The sequence below is a fragment of the Rhinoraja longicauda genome, chromosome 15 (assembly GCF_053455715.1).
Source record: "Rhinoraja longicauda isolate Sanriku21f chromosome 15, sRhiLon1.1, whole genome shotgun sequence".
Taxonomy (NCBI): domain Eukaryota; kingdom Metazoa; phylum Chordata; class Chondrichthyes; order Rajiformes; family Arhynchobatidae; genus Rhinoraja; species Rhinoraja longicauda.
The window spans coordinates 18,328,261-18,351,220 of record NC_135967.1 but is presented as its reverse complement, the minus strand read 5'-3'; the positions used below and the strand labels follow the sequence as shown (position 1 = coordinate 18,351,220).

General features: G+C 40.5%; 1 protein-coding gene across 2 annotated transcripts in view; it reads left to right on the top strand.

Moving 5' to 3' along the window:
- Nucleotides 1–22,256, top strand: part of tnmd (tenomodulin) — a 125,663-nt gene extending 103,407 nt beyond the window's left edge. For both annotated transcript variants that reach the window (XM_078411937.1, XM_078411938.1), the window contains 3 exons: nucleotides 6,539–6,692; nucleotides 8,293–8,405; nucleotides 20,686–22,256. In XM_078411937.1, the coding sequence (XP_078268063.1) occupies nucleotides 6,539–6,692; nucleotides 8,293–8,405; nucleotides 20,686–20,895 (477 nt within the window). In that variant the 3' untranslated portion in view covers nucleotides 20,896–22,256. The remainder of the gene's footprint in view (nucleotides 1–6,538; nucleotides 6,693–8,292; nucleotides 8,406–20,685) is intronic.
- Nucleotides 22,257–22,960: the final 704 nt, after the last annotated feature.

Here is a 22,960-nt window from a genome sequence, read left to right as displayed (position 1 = left end):
ACCCCTAGACCAGTGCTATAACCTACACATTAGGAGATTTTATAGAAGCCAATAAACCTACAAACCTGCATGTCATAGAGGCATAGAACCATACAGCGTGGCCTTCTCCGGGGCCCTGCCATTCACTGTGTAAGTCCTGCCCTGGTTTGACTTCCCAAAATGCAACACCTTGCATTTATCTGTATTCAACTACTTCAACCATTCCTCAGTCCAACTACCCAACTGATCAATATCCTGCTGCAATTTTTGACAACCACCTTCACTATCAACAACACTACCCACTTTAGTGTCATAGGCAAACTTACTGATCAAGCCTTGTACATTCTCAACCAAATCATTTATATAGATGACAAAACAAGCAATGGGTTCAGCACCGAACCCTGAGGCACACCACTAGTCACAGGCTTTCAGTCTGAAAAAAAACCTTCAACCATCACCCAACTTTCTATCCTACATATTTGGAATGTGGGAGGAAATTGGAGCACCCAGAAAAAACCCACACTGTCACAGGGAGAAAGTACAAACTCCATGCAGACGGCACCTGTGGTCAGCATTGAACCTGGGTCTCTGGCGCTGTGAGGCAGCAGCTCTACTGTGCCATTGTGCTATCCTACCTTATTAGCAGAAAAAAATACTCTGGACATCCATGGCAGCATCTACATTCTGCACAGCAGCAACAGAGGGCTGTATTCTTCCTCCAAAAATATTGTTAATAAAGTTATATGTTGGAGTCAACTTGCCACATATAACATGTACTTCATGTACTGAATTGTGAAAACCTTCAAGGCAAATATACTACATATTACATAGTACAATACTTTAATATTTATAAACTAATCATCTGACTGATATCTTGAGAGCTTCATTAATTTATATATTATTCTCACAATTTAATTTCTCGCACACAATATCAATAAACTTTCTTAAAAACTAGAAAACAATATTTTCTTGGCAGTTACGTCTTCATTTCCCAAGAGTCATTCACCAATAATTTGCCTTCTTTTCAAAGCAATCGGATCTTGTGTAAGAATATAGATCCACAAAGTGTAGCAAAATATTTTTGTGTGCTTCATAATAAAAGTATAAGCAAGTATAAGAAACAATTTTCTGCAGGAGTTCAATACATAAAAATAATTTATACTGGAGTTATTAATGAGAATGTAAAAAATTTATAGCAATAAAAATTGTACATCAATTCTTTGCCTCATTCGTGTAAAATAAAAACTTGCACAGGTTTATAGACTTGCAGTTTGAAAACTTAAACTATTGTGAATTCACATCTACTAGCAAAATATTTTTTTATGCATGTTGCAACTCCTTTACAAATTAAATTCTCAAAAATAAATTGCAGGTCTATGCCAGATAGCCCTTGTCTTTCCTGTAATGCACTACAACCACTATAATCAAAAGGTATGATTAATGTTTGATGCCTTGGCATTTAGTGCGTGGCACAAGGTCTGTAACAACTAATACTCCTCCCCACACTACAGTCCACTCCTGATGTTTTCCAGAACACAGATGGATAAACACTGAAGTAAATAAATACATCAGATGATATGACATTTAACGTAACATAGATGAATGTGTGACTAGCAATCTATTTTATAGTTTTCTTAATATTGGAAATTAGATTTGCTTGGATTAAATTCAGCTTTACAGACAAATGACCTCTCTGAAACTGGTTAGGTCAGACGTTAAAGAAAGTTGCTTCCTTCTGGTGCTTTCAGTTCCAAATTTTCACAGCCCCTATGTGTGTGCAATATATTTGACCTCTGACCATTCTGTAGCCTTCATTGTCATTCAAATGTGTCAATTCAGTCATCAACTCCTTGGTAAGTACATGGATGGAGTTATAGAGTCATACTGCATGGAAATGGCCCCAATGGCCCAATGCTGGCCAAGATGCCTCTTCTACATTAATTCCACTTGCCTGTGAATATCCTTCTAGACCTTCCCGGTCCATGTACCTGTCCATAGTCTTTTAAATGTTGTTATAGTATCTGCCTCAATTACCTCCTCTGGAAGTTCCCTCCATATACCCACCACACTTTGTGTGAAAAAGTTGGCCCCTCAGGTTCCTATTAAATTGTTCCCCTCTCACCTTAAACATGTCCTCTGGTTCTGGATTCCTCGACTCTGAGTAAAAGACCATGTGCCTTTACCCTACCTAATGTGCTGAAAGCCTTCTTGACCTCCTATTTACCTGTGATGCCACCTTCAAGAAACTATTTACCTACACCCCTACTCTACGACATCTCCCAGATCCCTGCCATTCACTGTGAAGGTCCTGCCCTAGTTTGACTTCCCAAAATGCAACACCTTGCATTTATCGGTATTCAACTACTTCAACCATTCCTCAGTCCAACTACCCAACTGATCAATATCCTGCTGCAATTTTTGACAACCACCTTCACTATCAACAACACTACCCACTTTAGTGTCATAGGCAAACTTACTGATCAAGCCTTGTACATTCTCAACCAAATCATTTATATAGATGACAAAACAAGCAATGAGTTCAGCACCGAACCCTGAGGCACACCACTAGTCACAGGCTTTCAGTCTGAAAAAAAACCTTCAACCATCACCCAACTTTCTATCCTACATATTTGGAATGTGGGAGGAAATTGGAGCACCCAGAAAAAACCCACACTGTCACAGGGAGAAAGTACAAACTCCATACAGACGGCACCTGTGGTCAGCATTGAACCTGGGTCTCTGGCGCTGTGAGGCAGCAGCTCTACTGTGCCATTGTGCTATCCTACCTTATTAGCAGAAAAAAATACTCTGGACATCCATGGCAGCATCTACATTCTGCACAGCAGCAACAGAGGGCTGTATTCTTCCTCCAAAAATATTGTCAATAAAGTTATATGTTGGAGTCAACTTGCCACATATAACATGTACTTCATGTACTGAATTGTGAAAACCTTCAAGGCAAATATACTACATATTACATAGTACAATACTTTAATATTTATAAACTAATCATCTGACTGATATCTTGAGAGCTTCATTAATTTATATATTATTCTCACAATTTAATTTCTCGCACACAATATCAATAAACTTTCTTAAAAACTAGAAAACAATATTTTCTTGGCAGTTACGTCTTCATTTCCCAAGAGTCATTCACCAATAATTTGCCTTCTTTTCAAAGCAATCGGATCTTGTGTAAGAATATAGATCCACAAAGTGTAGCAAAATATTTTTGTGTGCTTCATAATAAAAGTATAAGCAAGTATAAGAAACAATTTTCTGCAGGAGTTCAATACATAAAAATAATTTATACTGGAGTTATTAATGAGAATGTAAAAAATTTATAGCAATAAAAATTGTACATCAATTCTTTGCCTCATTCGTGTAAAATAAAAACTTGCACAGGTTTATAGACTTGCAGTTTGAAAACTTAAACTATTGTGAATTCACATCTACTAGCAAAATATTTTTTTATGCATGTTGCAACTCCTTTACAAATTAAATTCTCAAAAATAAATTGCAGGTCTATGCCAGATAGCCCTTGTCTTTCCTGTAATGCACTACAACCACTATAATCAAAAGGTATGATTAATGTTTGATGCCTTGGCATTTAGTGCGTGGCACAAGGTCTGTAACAACTAATACTCCTCCCCACACTACAGTCCACTCCTGATGTTTTCCAGAACACAGATGGATAAACACTGAAGTAAATAAATACATCAGATGATATGACATTTAACGTAACATAGATGAATGTGTGACTAGCAATCTATTTTATAGTTTTCTTAATATTGGAAATTAGATTTGCTTGGATTAAATTCAGCTTTACAGACAAATGACCTCTCTGAAACTGGTTAGGTCAGACGTTAAAGAAAGTTGCTTCCTTCTGGTGCTTTCAGTTCCAAATTTTCACAGCCCCTATGTGTGTGCAATATATTTGACCTCTGACCATTCTGTAGCCTTCATTGTCATTCAAATGTGTCAATTCAGTCATCAACTCCTTGGTAAGTACATGGATGGAGTTATAGAGTCATACTGCATGGAAATGGCCCCAATGGCCCAATGCTGGCCAAGATGCCTCTTCTACATTAATTCCACTTGCCTGTGAATATCCTTCTAGACCTTCCCGGTCCATGTACCTGTCCATAGTCTTTTAAATGTTGTTATAGTATCTGCCTCAATTACCTCCTCTGGAAGTTCCCTCCATATACCCACCACACTTTGTGTGAAAAAGTTGGCCCCTCAGGTTCCTATTAAATTGTTCCCCTCTCACCTTAAACATGTCCTCTGGTTCTGGATTCCTCGACTCTCGGTAAAAGACCATGTGCCTTTACCCTACCTAATGTGCTGAAAGCCTTCTTGACCTCCTATTTACCTGTGATGCCACCTTCAAGAAACTATTTACCTACACCCCTACTCTACGACATCTCCCAGATCCCTGCCATTCACTGTGAAGGTCCTGCCCTAGTTTGACTTCCTAAAATGCAACACCTCGCACTTATCTGTATTAAACTCCATTAATCATTCCTCAGCCCACCAGCACAACTGATCAAGATCCTGTTGTTAATGTAAAACACAGCCAATGTTATTTGTGAAATCTATTTAATTTGGATCTAGCATTAATTCTTGTAGCCTGGGGCTTTTTTCCCTAGAGTGCCTAGCCTAGGCTGACTGGTGATCATGAAGGGGATAGAAAGAGTCACAGTCTTTTCCCAGTTCGGGTGAGTCTAAATCTCGAAGGCATGGGTTTAATGTGAGAAGGGAAATATTAAAAGAGACGTGAGGGCCAGTAATTTCACACAGAGGCGGTGTGTATGTGGAACAGGCTGCCATGGGAAGAGGTAGAGCCAAGTACAATTACAATATTCAAAAGACATTTGGACAGGAACATGGATAAGAATGGTTTAGAGGAATGTGGGCTAAATGCCTGTAAATAGGACCAGCTCAGATAGGCAAATTAGTCAGTATGGACAAGTTGGGCCGAAGGGCCTTTTTTCATGCTGTGTAACTCTGAATCTATGATTCTGCAGCAGAGGAACAGGTGCTTCTGTCCATGATGTCTGCGCCCACCATAATGAAAATTTAAATTAATCCAGCACCTTCCATAGCGGTGCGTTCAAGGCACATCATACACTGTGTAAAAATCTTGCCTCAGACCTCAGAAATCCCCTTTAAAATTGCTTCTTCTCTAATCTCTGTCCTTTAGTGTTAGAGGTATTAGAGATTCTGCCTATCTACCTTAACTATGCCCCTTGTAATTTTATATACTTCTGTCAGGTTCTCTCGGTCTTTGACTCTCCGGAAAAAAAACAATTCAAGGTTGTTCAACTTCTCTTGATATCTTACAAGCTTACACTCTCTAATCCAGGCAACATCCTGTTGAACTTCTACAAAGTATCCACATCCTTTCAGTAATGGGGCGACCAAAACTTTACACAATACTCTAAATGTGGCCTAAACAAAGTTTTATGTAGCTGTAACATGAGTTTTCAACTTGTTCACTTAATGCCTATACCGATAAAGGGAAGTTTGACAAACACATTCTTTCCAACCCTATCTATTTATGTGACCTTTTCCAGGAACCTATGGACTTCCGACCCTCTGTGCACCAAAGCTCCTAAGGGTTCTGCCATTTACTATATACTTTCCTTTTACATTTGACCTCCCAACATTTTACACTTGTCCGGATTAAACTCCATCTGCCATTTCTCTGCCCAAGTTTCCAACTGACCTGTATCCTGATGTCACAACCTTCCTCAGTATCCATGACACACACAATCAACTTTCCTTCCATTTCTGCATTCCATGCTTGAATTTACCATCTCTGGCATAAAATAAATAATTCTGATCGTTAAAGAACAATTGAAAAACATTTATAACGAAAGAGGTTTGCTCAAGGAAGCTAACACCAGTACATTTGTTCCAAGGTAAAAAGAGAAATTCCAAGAAATAATCTTCCAAATTCCAGTAATGCTCAAATCAGTATTCTGGACCTTTGCTCTGATTTTTTTTAAAAACATTTTGCAATGCTTTTACAATGGAAAAAGCATTCAGACTGTTGCCAATGCTCTTCACTTCTGCCCTTCTCCAGGGAGAAGGGTTTTACCCAATCCAAACGTATTGAGAGCTATTTTGTCAATAGGAGACACAGAGGAAAGACTCGGATCTGCCAAGTCAAAATTACAGTATTCTCTTACACTGGCACATGCAATACACGTGAAAGTCTTCATTTTAAAATCATCATGTTGCTGCTGACATCGCATTTGAAGCCCTTTTCTGCGCTGCCTAATGATGAAAAATAGGTTCGTGCACAAAGTTCCTAATGAAATTCTGCTAATCAGTACTTGTGGAAAAAACAATTATACCACGCCATATGTTCAAACTGAAGTTGAATTTAATTATGTCTTGTCATTTGCTCTTATTGTACTACTAATAAATTCAGAGTTTTTTTTTTACAGTTCAACTTTAGATGAAACTGCCAAATATTAAAAAAATAATGAATTCTTGCTTTTTTGGCAGTTGACATAAAAAGGTTAACATATGCCATTCATTTTAACAGCAAGATGTAATTATGCCAGTGAAGTTTGATGAGTCTCTTGTTTGGGTGGCAGCTGAGCATCCAATTAAGGACCAACATTTCCTGCTGAATTCAAAAGTCCTCGAAGTGTGTGGCAATCTTCCTATTTATTGGCTCCATCCAATATATTTGAAAGGTAAAAACAACAGAAGTAAAAGTATCAAAGACTGTTTATGTCGTTTCATGTTCATATCAAAGAAACCATCTTGTTATTAATAAATTGATATGATCGATTCTCTGCATTCAGTCATATAATACCAATAATACTAGTCTCCCGCTGTAGACTCTGATTGCTGTTTTGTGATTAACTTAATATCATTACTTCAGTATCTTACTCAATTTCAATTGAATGCCTGGCTCCTTTGCTTGTGAATTATGCAACTATGATGAAGAGAAAGTAAGAATTATTGCCAAAAAATATACTATGTTATTCAGAACATAAAACTTAAATTTAAAACTTTCATATTACCATCCAAAATGATTATTCTGCATCTAATAGTGAATGTGATCAACTGAATAAAATAAGAAGAAATCAAGGCAGTCAGCAAAAAGGGGATTTTTAATGAGCAAAACTCCTAAGTTCAGAGTCATTATGCCCCTTGATGAGATTTTAGCTCACTTCACTTGTGGAAGTCTCTGTGATTGGTAAAACAACAGCAAATTGCAATACTCAATGTTGACATGTAGCCTTGCAGCATGTTTATCTTTCAAACCATTTCCGAATTACTTTGTTACTTCAGTCGGGTATCACTTCCATCCAAGAAGTAGAGAAAAGAATGTTGCATTTTGTTCCCATAATTCTCAGACTGAAGATTTCAGTCGTTCTGAAATGGGCTTACCTGGGATTTTTTAGTGATTTACATAACAAAGAGATAACAGCAAGTGTCATTCAGTGTGTTAACATCCTAGAACATTGTCATAGAATTGGCCATATGTTATATTTCATTGCATGTACCAAAATTAGCTTCGAGAGGGTTTATCATTTATCGATGGTATTCACATCCCATAATTGTTTTTAGCAAAGCACTGAATGAATATTGACCTGAAGCCCACCAATGCTTGACACAAAGCAGGTTATTGGAAACTACTAATTATGTTCATAAATCTATAATGAATATGTCAAAAGCATGCATTGAGGCAGTATTGATCACAAAGTAATGGACATCTGTTTACAGATTTCTTCTTGTCCAGACAAAAGTCACTTCTGGCATATCCTTAAGAGAAGTTTTTTTAGAGCATAAAGAGACTCCATTTCAATCTTCTATGCTGCCTTGTGTAGTTCAATCCATCATATTCACACTGAATGAAATGATTGGCTTTTTGACAAGAAATACAATCTCAACAATTCAAATAATAAAATCTTTTCTTTCTGGCTGCATGCAAAAAAAAGTATAGAAACAAAGTTTAAAACGAAAACAAACCATATTTTGTTTTGTTTTGAGGGATAAAATAATAAAGATGTTTGCAAACAAAATCTTATCTTTTAATCAGAGTTGCTGATGCTCAACAGAATAGTAATCAATATTTTCTCATTTCTATTGCCAATACTTATGCAGCCCCAATGCGCCAGTGGAGTCAGCTTTCATTCCCATGTTTATACTGTCTGAACAACAAATGTCCCAAGGCAGCAAGATAGATACTAATAGCCATTGGGAAATGTAGGGGAAATCTCATCACTGTACTACCATGAATGCAAGGAATTCCCAGAATTCTAAAGTAACTTTGTGTCTTTTCAGATACAGAATTTAATGATTTTGGAGAGGCTGAGGAAGCTGAAGAAGATGCACATTCGGATGAGTTGAAAAACAAACCCGATGGAAGGCGCTCAGCACGAGACGTAAACGATTATGTGAGTGCCTGCACCCACCTTGATACACTTTTTCAAATACTTAGTTACGTTAAAACAGAAGTTTGTGAAATAATTGTTCAGTACTATAACATAAATAGTAGAAGAATTGTAATGGCACAATTAGCCCTTAATAATGGAGTTCTATTCATATATCATCACCAATACCAGTCTGCAATTTGATTTTTTTCTTTTAAAAAGTTATTTCCGTTAATATTGGTTGGGACTAATCCTTGACCTGAGAATAAGTAGTAAATATTTCTAATAAAAGCTAGGAGTTACTACTACTTTAGAGCACCACTAATAACGTACACCATTACTTGCATGTGCCTATGCTCAATCTAACTAGCGATATGGGTTTAGATGCATTGGTTGAAATGGACAGTAATTAAAGGAAGTATGTCTTGCTGTAATGAATAAACTATTTAATGGCAGTAGCTGACAGATGTCATTATCACTGGACCTGATACAGAAGAACATGCTACAATTGAAGGAATAGTTAATAATTGTGTTTTGAAGTTGCTTTCTTTTGGAAATCATCTGTTTACTCAAGAAGCCATCAACACCCAATTTCATACCTGAAAATAAAAGCCTCCACATCAATCCTGCATTTAGGCAACCAAAACTGCTCAATGCAGTCTCACCAAAGTCCTGGAAAAGTCTTATTAGGACTTCCTGGATCATATATATCTCGACCAATGAAGGCAAGCATATCATGTGCCTTCTTTACCAATAATATTCTCTCCTTCAGGTGCATGGCCAATTCCAGTTAGAAATGTACCATTTAATCTACCTCCACTCCTCTTTCAATCTATCCATTCTGTCTTGGCTTCTTCTCCAGCAAACAATCTTCAGATTTGAAGCCAAATAAGAATAATTGTGGACGCAGCCCAGACCAGCACACAAACTAACCTGCCTTCTATTGCCTATATATTTATACTTCACGCTGCCTCGGCAAGGCCAGCAGCATAATCAAGGACAGGTCGCATCCTGGCCACTCCCTCTTCTCCCCTCTTCCCTCAGGCAAAAGGTATAGAAGTGTGACACACACTCCTCCAGATTCAGGGACAGTTTCTTCCCAGCTGTTTTCAGGCAACTGAATGATCCTACCACAACCAGAGAGCAGTGCTGAACTATTATCTATTGTAAGAAAATAACTGCAGATACTGGTACAAATCAAAGGTATTTATTTCACAAAATGCTGGAGTAACTCAGCAGGTCAGGCAGCATCTCAGGAGAGAAGGAATAGGTGACGTTTCGGGTCGAGATCCTTCTTCAGACTGATGTCGGGGGAGCGGGACAAAGGAAGGATATGGGTGGAGACAGGAAGATAGAGGGAGAACTGGGAAGGGGGAGGGGAAGAGAGGGACAGAGGAACTATGCCTGCCTGTTTGTCGGGTACGTCGAACAATCCCTGTTCCGGACGTACACTGGCCCCATCCCCGAACTCTACTTCCGCTACATCGACGACTGCATTGGTGCTACCTCTTGTACCCATGCAGAACTCACCGACTTCATACACTTCACCTCCAATTTCCATCCTGCTCTTAAATATACTTGGAATGTCTCCGACATCTCTCTCCCGTTTCTTGCTGTAATGGGGGGAGGGGGAGCAAGAGCGGACCTCACCATCTCCATCACAGGAGACAGACTAGTGACTGACATCTACTATAAACCCACTGACTCGCACAGCTATCTGGACTACCCTTCTTCCCACCCTGTCTCCTGCAAAAAGTCTATCCCCTACTCCCAATTCCTCCGTCTACGCCGCATCTGCGCCCGGGATGAGGTGTTTCACACTAGGGCATCAGAGATGTCCTCATTCTTCAGGAAACAGGGCTTCCCCTCTTCCATTATAGATGAGGCTCTCACTGGGGCCTCTTCTACCTTCTGCAGCTCCGCTCTTGCTCCCCCTCCCCCCATTCGTAACAAGGACAGAATCCCCCTCGTTCTCACCTTCCACCCCATCAGCCAGCGTATCCAACAAATCATCCTCCAACATTTCCGTCACCTACAATGGGACACCACTACTGGCCACATCTTCCCATCCCTTCTACTTTCTGCGTTCGGCAGAGACCGTTCCCTCCGTAACTCCCTGGTCCACTCGTCCCTTCCTACCCAAACTACCCCATCCCCGGGCACTTTCCCCTGCAACCGCAGGAGATGCAATACCTGTCCTTTTACTTCCCCCCTCAACTCCATCCAAGGACCCAAACAGTCTTTCCAGGTGAGACAGAGGTTCGCCTGCACCTCCTCCAACCTCATCTATTGTATCCGCTGCTCTAGATGTCAACTTCTTTACATCGGCGAAACCAAACACAGGCTCGGCGATCGTTTCGCTCAACACGTTCGCTCAGTCCGCCTTAACCAACCTGATCTCCTGGTGGCTGAGCACTTCAACTCCCCCTCCCACTCCCAGTCTGACCTTTCTGTCATGGGCCTCCTCCAGTGCCCTAGTGAGGCCCACCGGAAATTGGAGGAACTGCACCTCATATTTCGCCTGGGCAGCTTGCAGCCCAGCGGTATGAAAAATTGACTTCTCCAACTTTAGATAGTTCCTCTGTCCCTCTCTTCCCCTCTCCCTTCCCAGTTCCCCCTCTATCTTCTTGTCTCCACCTATATCCTTCCTTTGTCCCGCCCCCCTGACATCAGTCTGAAGAAGGGTCTCGACCCGAAACGTCACCCATTCCTTCTCTCCCGAGATGCTGCCTGACCTGCTGAGTTACTCCAGCATTTTGTGAATAAATCGATTTGTACCAGCATCTGCAGTTATTTTCTTATGCTTCTATGACAATGACTGATTGCTTTGTGCCAGTTAGTTTGACAAAAACCAACAAAAAAAAATGTTTTGACATCCAACAGAGAAGCAAAAATCACGAATAAGTCTTTTGGAAAACCTGTTCTTGCCTTTTGAAATACTTACAGATAATACGTCATGTAATGCAATGCTGTTTTTTTCCTTTACTTGTGATATCTAAAATCTTTTAAAATAAACCCAAATAGAGCTCCACTTCTATTGAAAACAATTGCACATTCACCCAGGATCAAACCACCTGCAAAACAAGAACGCACAGTGGGTGGGATTTGCTTTGCATAGTAGCTCCAAATTGTTTAATTGCTGGCCCTTTTACACTTCACGAAGTTTCAAAGAAAACTGGGCAGAGTGGAAGATGGGGAGGCTGATGTTCAAACTGAATATCCACTTAAATCAGATGTACCCCAACTGTGCGAAAGTACTGTTGCGAGAAATCCCTTGCTTCAGATCAATTATCAATCATCAAAATGTAAAATATTCATGCAATTTCTCTTTTTTACAAATCCTGCCTCATTACTGAACGTTCCCGGCGATTTCTGCATCTCTTTCATCCACAAGGCTGCATGCAAACAGGACAGCAGGAAAATTAAAGGCTCACAGGCCACTGTGGTATGGATTTTCCAATTCGAGTGCCTGGGAGGTATCAGATTGACTTGGATCTGCAAATATTTGAAATCCAAGCAGGGATTAATACATGCACAAACAAAGCCCACCTGATTTTCTGTCCATTAATTAAATGCAAAATCACCCTGGCCTCCCTTTTCCTTGTGGCATTTCACTTTGCGTGTGACAAGTACATTGACCTTGTAATCTCAACGGACTGGCCAGCTGCAAAGCAAACAACCATCTTAGACAGATCTCTGCTTCAGCTCCATACAGTGCAACGCAGCTGGCCAGACACGTAATCACAAAAATACTGCAGACTAAACACCCTGAATAATAAAATGGAAGATTAAAAGTGCTGACTGAAAACTATTCACTTTAATTCCAGGTTTCAGAAGGAAGCATCCAAAAGGATCTGAGCAGAGTAGTTGTTTGTTTCATTCTTCGTGAAATGGTTGCAGACTGTAATTTGCCTCTTTTACTGATACCTGGTGAAAACAATAATCTTGGGGAAAAAAAATTATATGAACATCTCAGCTAAGTATAGATGTGACTGCTATAGCTATATCTTCTGCAGTGAAGTACGACAGGCCTTCTTCCATTTAAAATAAAAAGGGGTCAGTGTTTGCCACTCTTTATCCCAGCTTATTTCACAAGTTATGTTATGCATTTGTTCAGGATTCAGGATATCTTTATTTGTCATCCAAAAAACAAGTTTTCTGGACGAAATTTCGTAACCCACAGTCCAACAATAAGAGCAATAAAATAAGCAAATTACACAACCCCAACCAACACAAAACCCCCCAAAAAAGAAACATCCAACAAGAATGTTGTGACTGGCCCACAGTGCTCAGGACAAGGGAAAGGTTTCTGGAAGCCAAGTAACTTCCAACAGGAGCTACATCTCATAAAACATCTGTCAATTCTGTCAAGACTTTCATCAAATTACTGTCCCAGTTCTTAACAGTTCTTAACAGTTCTTAAGGTCACCATCACAAGTTTGTCTTTCACAGTATCTTTAATTCAGCTTTTCTTGGGAGAATTTATTCTTCATCTCCAAATTTTTGCTGACTTTTGGAAGAATATATTTAATTTAACTGTAAAAATCTCCGAGATCCCCCCTGGGTAAATGCATCGAATAATGTGATATTAAATTATGCCGATAAAGAATAATGATCTCAAATGCAATTCTTAGAAACAGAAGAAAAAGAGGAGACCATTCAGCCATTTGAGTCTGTTCCGCCATTCAGTTCAATCTGTACTCACCCTCGGTTACTCATCTCATCTCTGTTTCATTCAATACCCAGTCCCAGGAAAAATCTTTCAATAGACAATAGGTGCAGGAGGAGGCCATTCGGCCTGTCGAGCCAGCACCGCCATTCAATGTGATCATGGCTGATCATTCTCAATCAGTACCCCGTTCCAAGAGTTTAAATTTTCTCAGTATCTTATGGGTGGAGTGTTCCAAATTTTTACCACTCTTTCTATGGAACAAGTGCTTTTTGGTTTACCATCTAAATGGGTCAATTTACAGGATTAGCTTCCCACCAGAAGTATCTTTAGATCCCCTTTCAAGCCTTTCATTATTTTGGATCACCTCAGACCTTCCATTCATCTGCGAAGAGTTGTGAACGAGACCATCACACGAGACCATAACCTCCCTAATTAACTCTAAATTCACACTGCAGCCAACATAATGATATCATAATTACTCACAGCCCAGTGATTCTTCTTGCCTCGCCTGACAAAACAATGTACAAAAGCTTGAAAATCTTTCATCAGTCTTCAAGAACAGCTTCTTCACTGGAGGTGTGTGGAGGTTGTGCAAAGGAAGTTTACCGGAATGATGCCTGGACCAGAGGGCATAGCTACAAGGAGAGGTTGGACAGTCTTGGATTGTTTTCTCCGGAATGCCAGTTTCATGGGAGACCTGATAGACATATTAAGGTTATGAGGCATGGATAGTATAGTCAGTCAGAACCATTTCTCAGGATGGCAATATCAAATACTCGAGGGCATTGCTTTAAGGTGCGAGAGGCAAAGATTAAAGGAGATGCGTGGGAAAGATTTTTTACACAGAGGGTGGTAAGTGCCTGGAACTTGCTGCCAGGGCTGAACTTGCTGCCAGTAGAGGTAGATATGATAGTGGCATTTATGGAACTTTTGGATAGACACATAGCTATGTGGTAATGAAGAGATATGGATTATGTGCAGATTTAGATAAGATTTGGTCTTGTCATTATGTTTGGCACAGACATTGTGGGTTGCTGTATTGTTCTATTTGCTTGAAGGGCCTGTCCCACTTAGGCATTTTTAAGGCAACTGCCGGTGACTAGGCTGTCGCTGACAGTTCGCCGGGGTGTCGCGGGCATGATCGTGAGGAGTCTTCCAAGAATCAGTGAAATTTCTCGGCGACAACTGGCTTGTCGCCAGGTATCGTTGCTTATTGCGGGCGCTGTCGCATGCTGTCCCCAGGTTTGCTAGGTTGTCTTAGATGCATTTAGAAGCACATAATATTAAATTAAGTAAAGTAATTTGAAGATACCATAAAATACTTGTGTTTAACCAATTTATTTACTGTCAGGACATTTGACAGGTAGATTGGAGGCGACAGTTTGACGGTCAGGTAAGCGTGGGAATTTTCGCAATGTTTATGGCCATCGGTGATTACATTTAAAGTAGGCTCCCAACCCAGATATGCAACCCAGAAACTAGATATGCATCTCCCGTACATTTTCAAAGAATCCCCACACTCCGCACAAAAATCCAATTAACCACTTTTAAAATTAATTTTTTTAATACTGCTATTAGTAAACTGGAAGTCAATCCAGTTTATGCCTTGTTACCATGAACCTTGGTTTTCAAGTAACCCGGGCAAGATGTTATATTTCAAAACTCTCAAGTAATTACCGACTTGTCAGTGATTTCAGCGAAAATTAGGACGCCGGAGACGCATTGACAGCGTGGGAATTTCGCGATGTTTCCGAAGACGGTGTAATCTCGACCTGACTCCGCATTGTCGTGGTCATTGTTGTAGGGTAAAACAATATTTTGGCGATTTGCTACGACTGACAGTCGCCGGCAGTCGCCTAAAAAATCGCCTAAGTGGGACAGGCCCTTAACACTCACAACCAAGCTGTAAGAGAATATAACATAGAAACATAGAAACATAGAAAATAGGTGCAGGAGTAGGCCATTCGGCCCTTCGAGCCTGCACCGCCATTCAATATGATCATGGCTGATCATCCAGCTCAGTAGCCTGTACCTGCCTTCTCTCCATACCCCCTGATCCCTTTAGCAAAAAGGGCCACATCTAACTCCCTCTTAAATATAGCCAATGAACTGGCCTCAACTACTTTCTGTGGCAGAGAATTCCACAGACTCACCACTCTCTGTGTGAAGAAATGTTTTCTCATCTCGGTCCTAAAAGACTTCCCCCTTAACCTTAAGCTGTGACCCCTGGTTCTGGACTCCCCCAACATCGGGAACAATCTTCCCGCATCTAGCCTCTCCAACCCCTTAAGAATTTTATATGTTTCTATAAGATCTCCCCTCAGTCTTCTAAATTCCAGCGAGTACAAGCCCAGTCTATCCAGTCTTTCCTCATATGAAAGTCCCGCCATCCCAGGGATCAATCTGGTGAACCTTCTCTGTACTCCCTCTAAGGCAAGAACGTCTTTCCTCAGGTTAGGAGACCAAAACTGCACACAATACTCCAGGTGCGGTCTCACCAAGGCCCTGTACAACTGCAGCAGAACCTCCCTGCTCCTAAACTCAAATCCTCTTGCTATGAATGCCAACATACCATTCGCTTTCTTCACTGCCTGCTGCACCTGCATGCTTGCTTTCAATGACTGGTGCACCATGACACCCAGGTCACGTTGCATCTCCCCTTCTCCCAATCGGTCACCATTCAGGTAATACTCTGCTTTCCTGTTCTTGCCGCCAAAGTGGATAACCTCACATTTATCGACATTATATTGCATCTGCTATGCATTTGCCCACTCGCCTAATCTATCCAAGTCACTCTGCAGCCTCCTAGCATCCTCCTCGCAGCTAACACTGCCACCCAGCTTCGTGTCATCCGCAAACTTAGAGATGTTGCATTCAATTCCCTCGTCCAAATCATTAATATACACTGTAAATAACTGGGGTCCCAGCACTGAGCCTTGCGGTACCCCACTAGTCACTGCCTGCCATTAACATGTTTAGGAAGGAACTGCAGATGCTGGGGTTTTTTTGGGGGTTTTTTTCAATAGGTGCAAGAGTAGGCCATTCGGCCCTTCGAGCCAGCACCGCCATTCAATGTGATCATGGCTGATCATTCTCAATCAGTATCCCATTCCTGCTTTCTCCCCATACCCCCTGACTCCGCTATCCTTAAGAGCTCTATCTAGCTCTCTCTTGAATGTATTCAGTAGAGGCAGAGAATGCCACAGATTCACAACTCTCTGACTAAAAAAGTTTTTCCTCATCTCTGTTCTAAATGGCCTACCCCTTATTCTTAAACTGTGGCCGAAGATAGACACAAAAAGCTGGAGTAACTCAGCGGGACAGGCAGCATCTCTGGAGAGACTCTGAAGAAGGGTCTCAACCCAAAATGTCACCCATTCCTTCTCTCCAGAGATGATGCCTGTCCCACTGAGTTACTCCAGCTTTTTGTGTCTATCCTCAGAGAATATAACATTCCTAATAGTCTTCAGATGGGAATTAGTATGTTATTGAAATTCAGGATCTTCCTCGATTTCAGGCAACAGCTTATATTCAGGCTGAAGGCTAAAGAGGCACAATCTTCCAGAGGAAATGTTTGCCATTTGATTTGTCATTCACTCAAATCCGATACATTCAGTTCATTATCTTTCAAATATTCCTTCAGATATTAACAGTCTCATGAAAATAACGCACATGTCTACTATATGCAAAAAAAAAGATAACATTCTGTTCAATCCGGCTGGCAGATAAAAGTTCACCCTTGGTTGCATGACTTAAATGCCAAATATTGTGGCAGAAAGATAACTATCTATAACGTGAAGTTAATGAAACCAAACTTCAGAAGTGGAATATAACACACATTTGCTGAAATATCATGCATGAATCATCATTCTCAGTGATAGTTTAAATTATAGAAACATTTTTTTATTTTCAGAAATGAAAGATAAGAGGACAAGGTCTACCTTACTTAGTTTGAAACCAGCAGGGTACATTTAAGCAGAAACTATGACTAAATGATGTCCTGCAAGATTCTAGGAGTGCACAAGGAAACAAAGAGCTCCAGATTTAAGCTTCTGAAGAAGCCACCAATCACTCCCACTGCAGAATCACATACTGAGTAATAGTCTGGTTAACAATAGATCTGGTTGTACCGATTAGGCATGTACCCCCTTGCGTATGTCATGGGAAGAAAGGATCAGGCAGGCAGAGACAAGATTCAAGTATGTGCTCAAAGCCTCTGGAAAAATGCAGCATTCTAGTTGACGCTGGGAAGTGTGGCCCATGACTGGTCAAGGTGGAGACGGAACATTAGGATAATATTGAGAATCCTGAGTCCCTAAAGAGTCTCTAAAGTGTCCCTAAAGAGCCCTGATGAGCAGCAAAATAAAGCCTCAAACCACCTATCAACCTGCCCCGTTGTGGCACCTCCTATCCCATCCACATCTTTTGAAGCCATGTCCACCTCATCAGACATCCAAGAGCACAAAAAAAAACTGAAATGGAAGAGAAAATCATTCTCAATCCTGAGGGATAGCCTAGGCAGGAGAGAAAGAAAAACATGATATAATCTGATACCTAAAGAATTATTAGAGGGAAGTATTTTCTTTGGTGGTCCATCCCACATCATCGCACAATTAGAGTATAAAATGAATGCCAGAAAATGAAGTCACCAAGTATCTTATCACACAAAAAATAGGAACTCCAGAACCCCTCTCATCTGTATCCACCTATCATTTGGTGGGTTTTTATCCAACCCCCACCTCTCTTTTCCTGCTTTCTACAATCAGTCTGAAGGATCCTGACCCAAAACTTTGTTTGTCCATTTCCTCCACAGTTGTTGCCTGACCTGCTGAGTTGCTCCAGCACTTCGTGTTTTGCTCAAGGTTCCATCACCTGCAGGTCCTTGAGGTCATCCAGGAAAATTAACTGAAGTTTACATATTCAGAACAGATATATGAACATTCCAATTAGGAGCAGGAGCAGGCCACTTGAGCCTGCTTTACCATTTAATAAGATCATGGGAGTTGAGTGTATACTGAACTCAACACTCTCTCCCATCTTCTGTAATCTTTCAACAACTTGCTAATCAAAAACCCATGAAATAAGAAAGCAGCAACAAAGGCCAAGGGAATGAATGGGGTTTCCTGCTTCTGTGTTACTGGAATGGAGACATGCTTTTGATCCAATGCTGCCAAGCAAGGAGATGATCTAGTAGTACATTTGTCAGGACAATTAGGAGACCATTGATCACAGTAATATTGGTATTGGTATTGATTGTCATTGATATTGATTTATTCTATTCAAGTGTAACATAATACAGCAATAAACTTTGTTTTGCTTGCTAATCAAACAAATCACAGCATCTGCGAGTAAATCAGGTAGTGCAAACGAGAAAATAACCAGAGTGCAATATATAGTGTTACAGCTGCAGTAAGAGTGTAGATAAATTTTAAAAAAGCACAAGGATCACAATTGAATAGATTGAAAGAATCAGGAATTTATTCTTAGCAGATGAGAGGTACATGCAAGGGCTGAATAACAGCAGGGAGGAATCTGTGCTTGAAAGATGCTTTCATTGATGAAGGGAAGGCAAGGTTATTTACCAGGAGACTGAAGAAAGCAACCCCACTTTCACTGTTACTGTGCACTGAATAAAACCATTGTTAACAGCTATTTTGATATGAGCTGGGAAGTTGAAGCATTGTGGCTTGACAGGTATACTTCTCTGCTGCCAGAGCTATACCTATTGTTTTTTCAACAAATGCTTTTGTTTTATACTTATTTCAAGTTTAGCAAATCAACCCATTCAACAACTTTGCTTTTCCTTAAACCAATGCATTTGTAAAAGGAAAGAGAACGTAATTTAAGATCATTTTGAAGTGGAAAAAATCACCCTTAAGAAATAATGGATGAATTCTTGCAAAAGAAAAAGTGATTTCCTTTGCTTCCTAGAACAGATAAAGGGATACTGGATTGTCTCGTTAGTTGTAAATTATATTGACTTGTGCGTTATTGTGTGTGGACATGACAAATTGAAAGAAAAATGAAGATCGGCAGATAAGCTTTGCCCTTTTGAAATTATTCTGCTCTAGCCTCTCCCACTTTGCACAGTTCCACTCTGACTAATGTCTTACACAGATAAACTTAAAAATAATCATCTATCATCTAAGATGGAGAATTACAGTTGATGATAATAATACATGGCACTTAATCTAATGGGTTAAAAGTTCCATAATCAACACTGACAGAGGTGGGTCAAAACATGGCAGTTCAGTATTCAGATGCTAATATGTTAGTAGTTTCTAGGACATCCTTGGACCTAATCTGCGCTTCCAGATGAGGCAGAGATTCACCTGTACATCCTCCAACATATGTTATTCAGTATTTTTGTTGAGGCCTCCTCTACATCAGTGAGACCAAATAAAGAATAGGCAACTGCTTGCCAACCACCTACACTCTGTCCACTATAGCCATATTGATCATCTGGTTTCAAGCCATTTTAATTCCCCTTCATATTCCCGCACTGAACTGTCTGTCCTCGGACTGCTCCACTGCCAGAGTGAGGACAAGCACAAATGAAAGGAACAGCACCTCATATTCTACCTGGGTAGTCTACAACACAATGGCAATGTTCCACTTTCATGTCACCCATGCTCCCTCTGTCCCTTTCCCTTTCCTCCTATCTATGCTGGTGTTCTCTCACAACCCTTCTTCCTACCTTACCCTCCAGGTTACAGTCACCCTGTTTCCATTCCCCCACCTACTTAATTTGTCCATCATCAAACAGTTCTCCTACTCAGTTTCCTTTGTCGCCAGCCCTACTGCACAACCCTCTCATCCCTCTGTTGTTACCATCTGCTACCATTCCACCTTATTTAATATCACTCTTAACCCTTATTTCTTTTCAGACTCCAGAATCTGCACCTCTTGTTCTCCATTTATTACCTCCCAGCCTCTCTTGCTACCTCTACCCTTCAATTCCCCCATATAAATCACAGTTTTACTGATTGTATGCCTCATTGTCACCTACCCCTCAGCTAACAATGATCCATTCTACATATTCCTTGATCCGCATCCCCTTTGATCTCTCAATTTCACACCTTATCCTTCCATATCTCTATGTCTCCCTCTCTTCTGATTCTCAGTCTGAAGGAGGGTCTCGACCTGAAATGTCACCATTCATTCTCTCCAGAGATGCTGCCTGAGTTACTCCAACTTTTTGCATCTATCCCCCAAATGACTTTATTTGCCCATCGACCCCTATTCTCTGGAATCCACTTAACACGTGCTAACTCTTGCGCCACCCCTCTCCTTACCTCATTTTATTGACAACTACCCCTCTGCATTATTCCTCTGCCGGATGAGAGTGTCTCTCGAAATGTAAGTTCAAGTCCAGGAAGGCATAATATTGAAATGCTGCTGCACTACCATAAGTGGATGAGTATAATTGCAATGTGACAAGTTGCATTGAGATTTCCCTTAATAAATGTGATCATAAGAATTTATAACGAGAAACAAATGGCACAGTGTGCAGTCAGACATGAGATTTTTGATTTCATATTTATTTTCCCTGTGTACAGAATTTTCAGCCTGAGAATTTTGCACATATTTACCTAAAACTCAAGAAGATTTAATGTATGTGTGTTTTTGCAGCGGGCGAACGGCGCCTATTTCGACCCTTCACTTGATCACAATGGATTCTGCTGTGCCGAATGCCGCCGTGGACACCAGCATTGCCAACGAGTCTGTGAGCCTCTCGGTGGCTACATGCCCTACCCGTACAATTACCGGGGCTGTCGTGTCATCTGCCGAGTTATTATGCCATGCAACTGGTGGGTTGCGCGCATGCTTGGGAGGGTATGAAAAGAATTCTCTGCAGTTACTGAACCAGTACCTAAAGTCCCTGTCCATCACATTTGATTTTCTCACCTCTAAAAATAACCAACCCAATGGCATCCACTGATTGACCATTTTTAAATGGTTCACTTGTTGTTCAAATGTCATAGAAACATAGAAATTAGGTGCAGGAGCAGGCCATTCTGCCCTTCGAGCCAGCACCTGCCATTCAATATAATCATGGCTGATCCTCCAAAATCAGTATTCCGTTCCTGCTTTCTCCCCATATCCCTTGATTCCATTAGCCCTAACTCTTTCTTGAATACATCCAGTGAATTGGTCTCCACTGCCTTTTGTGGCAGGGAATTCCACAGAGAATGTCCGATTTGTTTGTTAGTAAGTTTCTATCAGACGTTCCTCTAAGTTTATTGAAAGTAAGAAAAGATAATAATATCCTTGGAACTTCATTCGAGTTACTGCCTGTCGGTCTGTGATATTCCATTCACATTGTGGAGTCCATGGTTTAAGATTGACCAGGAAATCCCAAGATTGTGGCCCTAACGCCATTTTCACTCAACCGATTTCTGGCCCAGAAACACCAATCCTTCCTTTATAATTACACTTTTATTATAAACTTTTGGACTTTCCAAAAATATTAAGACAACAATCTATCTTTAGAATACATGACAAAAAAAACATCACACTTCCCAAATAGAAAAAGTCACATTGGTCAATAGAAAATCAAGGTCTCAATTTAAAAAAATCATGTTTGCTTCCAATAATAAATTTTCCCATAGTAATCATAATTATTCCTGATGCCCCTACAGCTGAATCAGCCGAAGAAAAGAAAAACTATTGAGATTTGCATATTTATATTGATCATTTCTGCAGCATTTAGTATTTTGGTTCTTGATAAATTTTGTTCACTGTGGCTTGCTTAAGGAAATTATCTATGAATTGGCTGCACTTTCATACCAAACATTGTTGTATTCCATACACCTTTTATATACTAAAGGGATGGATTATTTTAGAAAAATATTATATTTAAACCAGGTCTTTTGCTTCTACAAAATTAATAAGCGTATCTTGTTATAAAAACTAAGACAGAATTTAATTTCCCTCTCCTGTGTGCTCCACGGTCTGTATTTCCTGAACATAATCAGCCCCTGTTTTGAACAAAGAAGGCAAGACAGTTACATTTTATACTTTTAATGGGACATACTTAGGCACACATGCCTGTGCTTTAGCACTAAGATAATACATTTTGCATTACTCGCGGAGCAATAATATAACTTGCTCTGGGACAATCTTTTATATGATTGGCCACATGTTTGACACCCCACCTGATACTACTCGCTGTACAATGTACATGAATTTAATAAATTTCTTTTGCTGGTATTCTGATCTTATTTTTATTGATTTATGGCCTCTATCAGACAAGATCATATATCATGCGGAATTAAACTGGAATAAGAAACACCTGTCCAGAAACCCATTCCAAACCCGCCCAATCTTGCACATCTATATATTAAAACTCTCATTTGTTTGTTTGTTTGTTTGTTTGTTCCTGAACTATAGCCAAAACGGTACATGATAGCGCAATAAATTTAGGCCCACCTTACTCACCATCGTCCTTTTGACGCTAATGGAAGAAGTTTCATTGAAATCGGTGTTAAACGTTTAAAGTTATTCACATTTTAAAGTTTAAATCTATCTCCTAGGAAGGGGGGGTGGAGGGAGGAGGAGGGGGGAGGGGAGAGGGAGGAGGGAGGGAGGGGGAGGGAGGAGATGGGAAGGAGGGAGGGGGTGGGAGGAGGAGAGGGGGAGGGGCGGGGAGAGGGGAGGGGGAGGGGGTAGAGGGGAGGGGTGAGAGGGGAGGGGGGAGAGGGGAGGGGGAGTGAGGGTGCTGCACCAATGCAGGAGATGTTTGGGCCCAACGGGTCCACTTGGTCGAGTATCCAATTAAATGGATAGAATGTGCTTGTTGTACACCACATAAATGTTTCTGCCAGGGTCTCTGCAGGAATCCAAACTGAATTAAATTCAAAGTAATTTAAAAACTAGGTAGAGTAATTCTTCCACAGTAAAGACC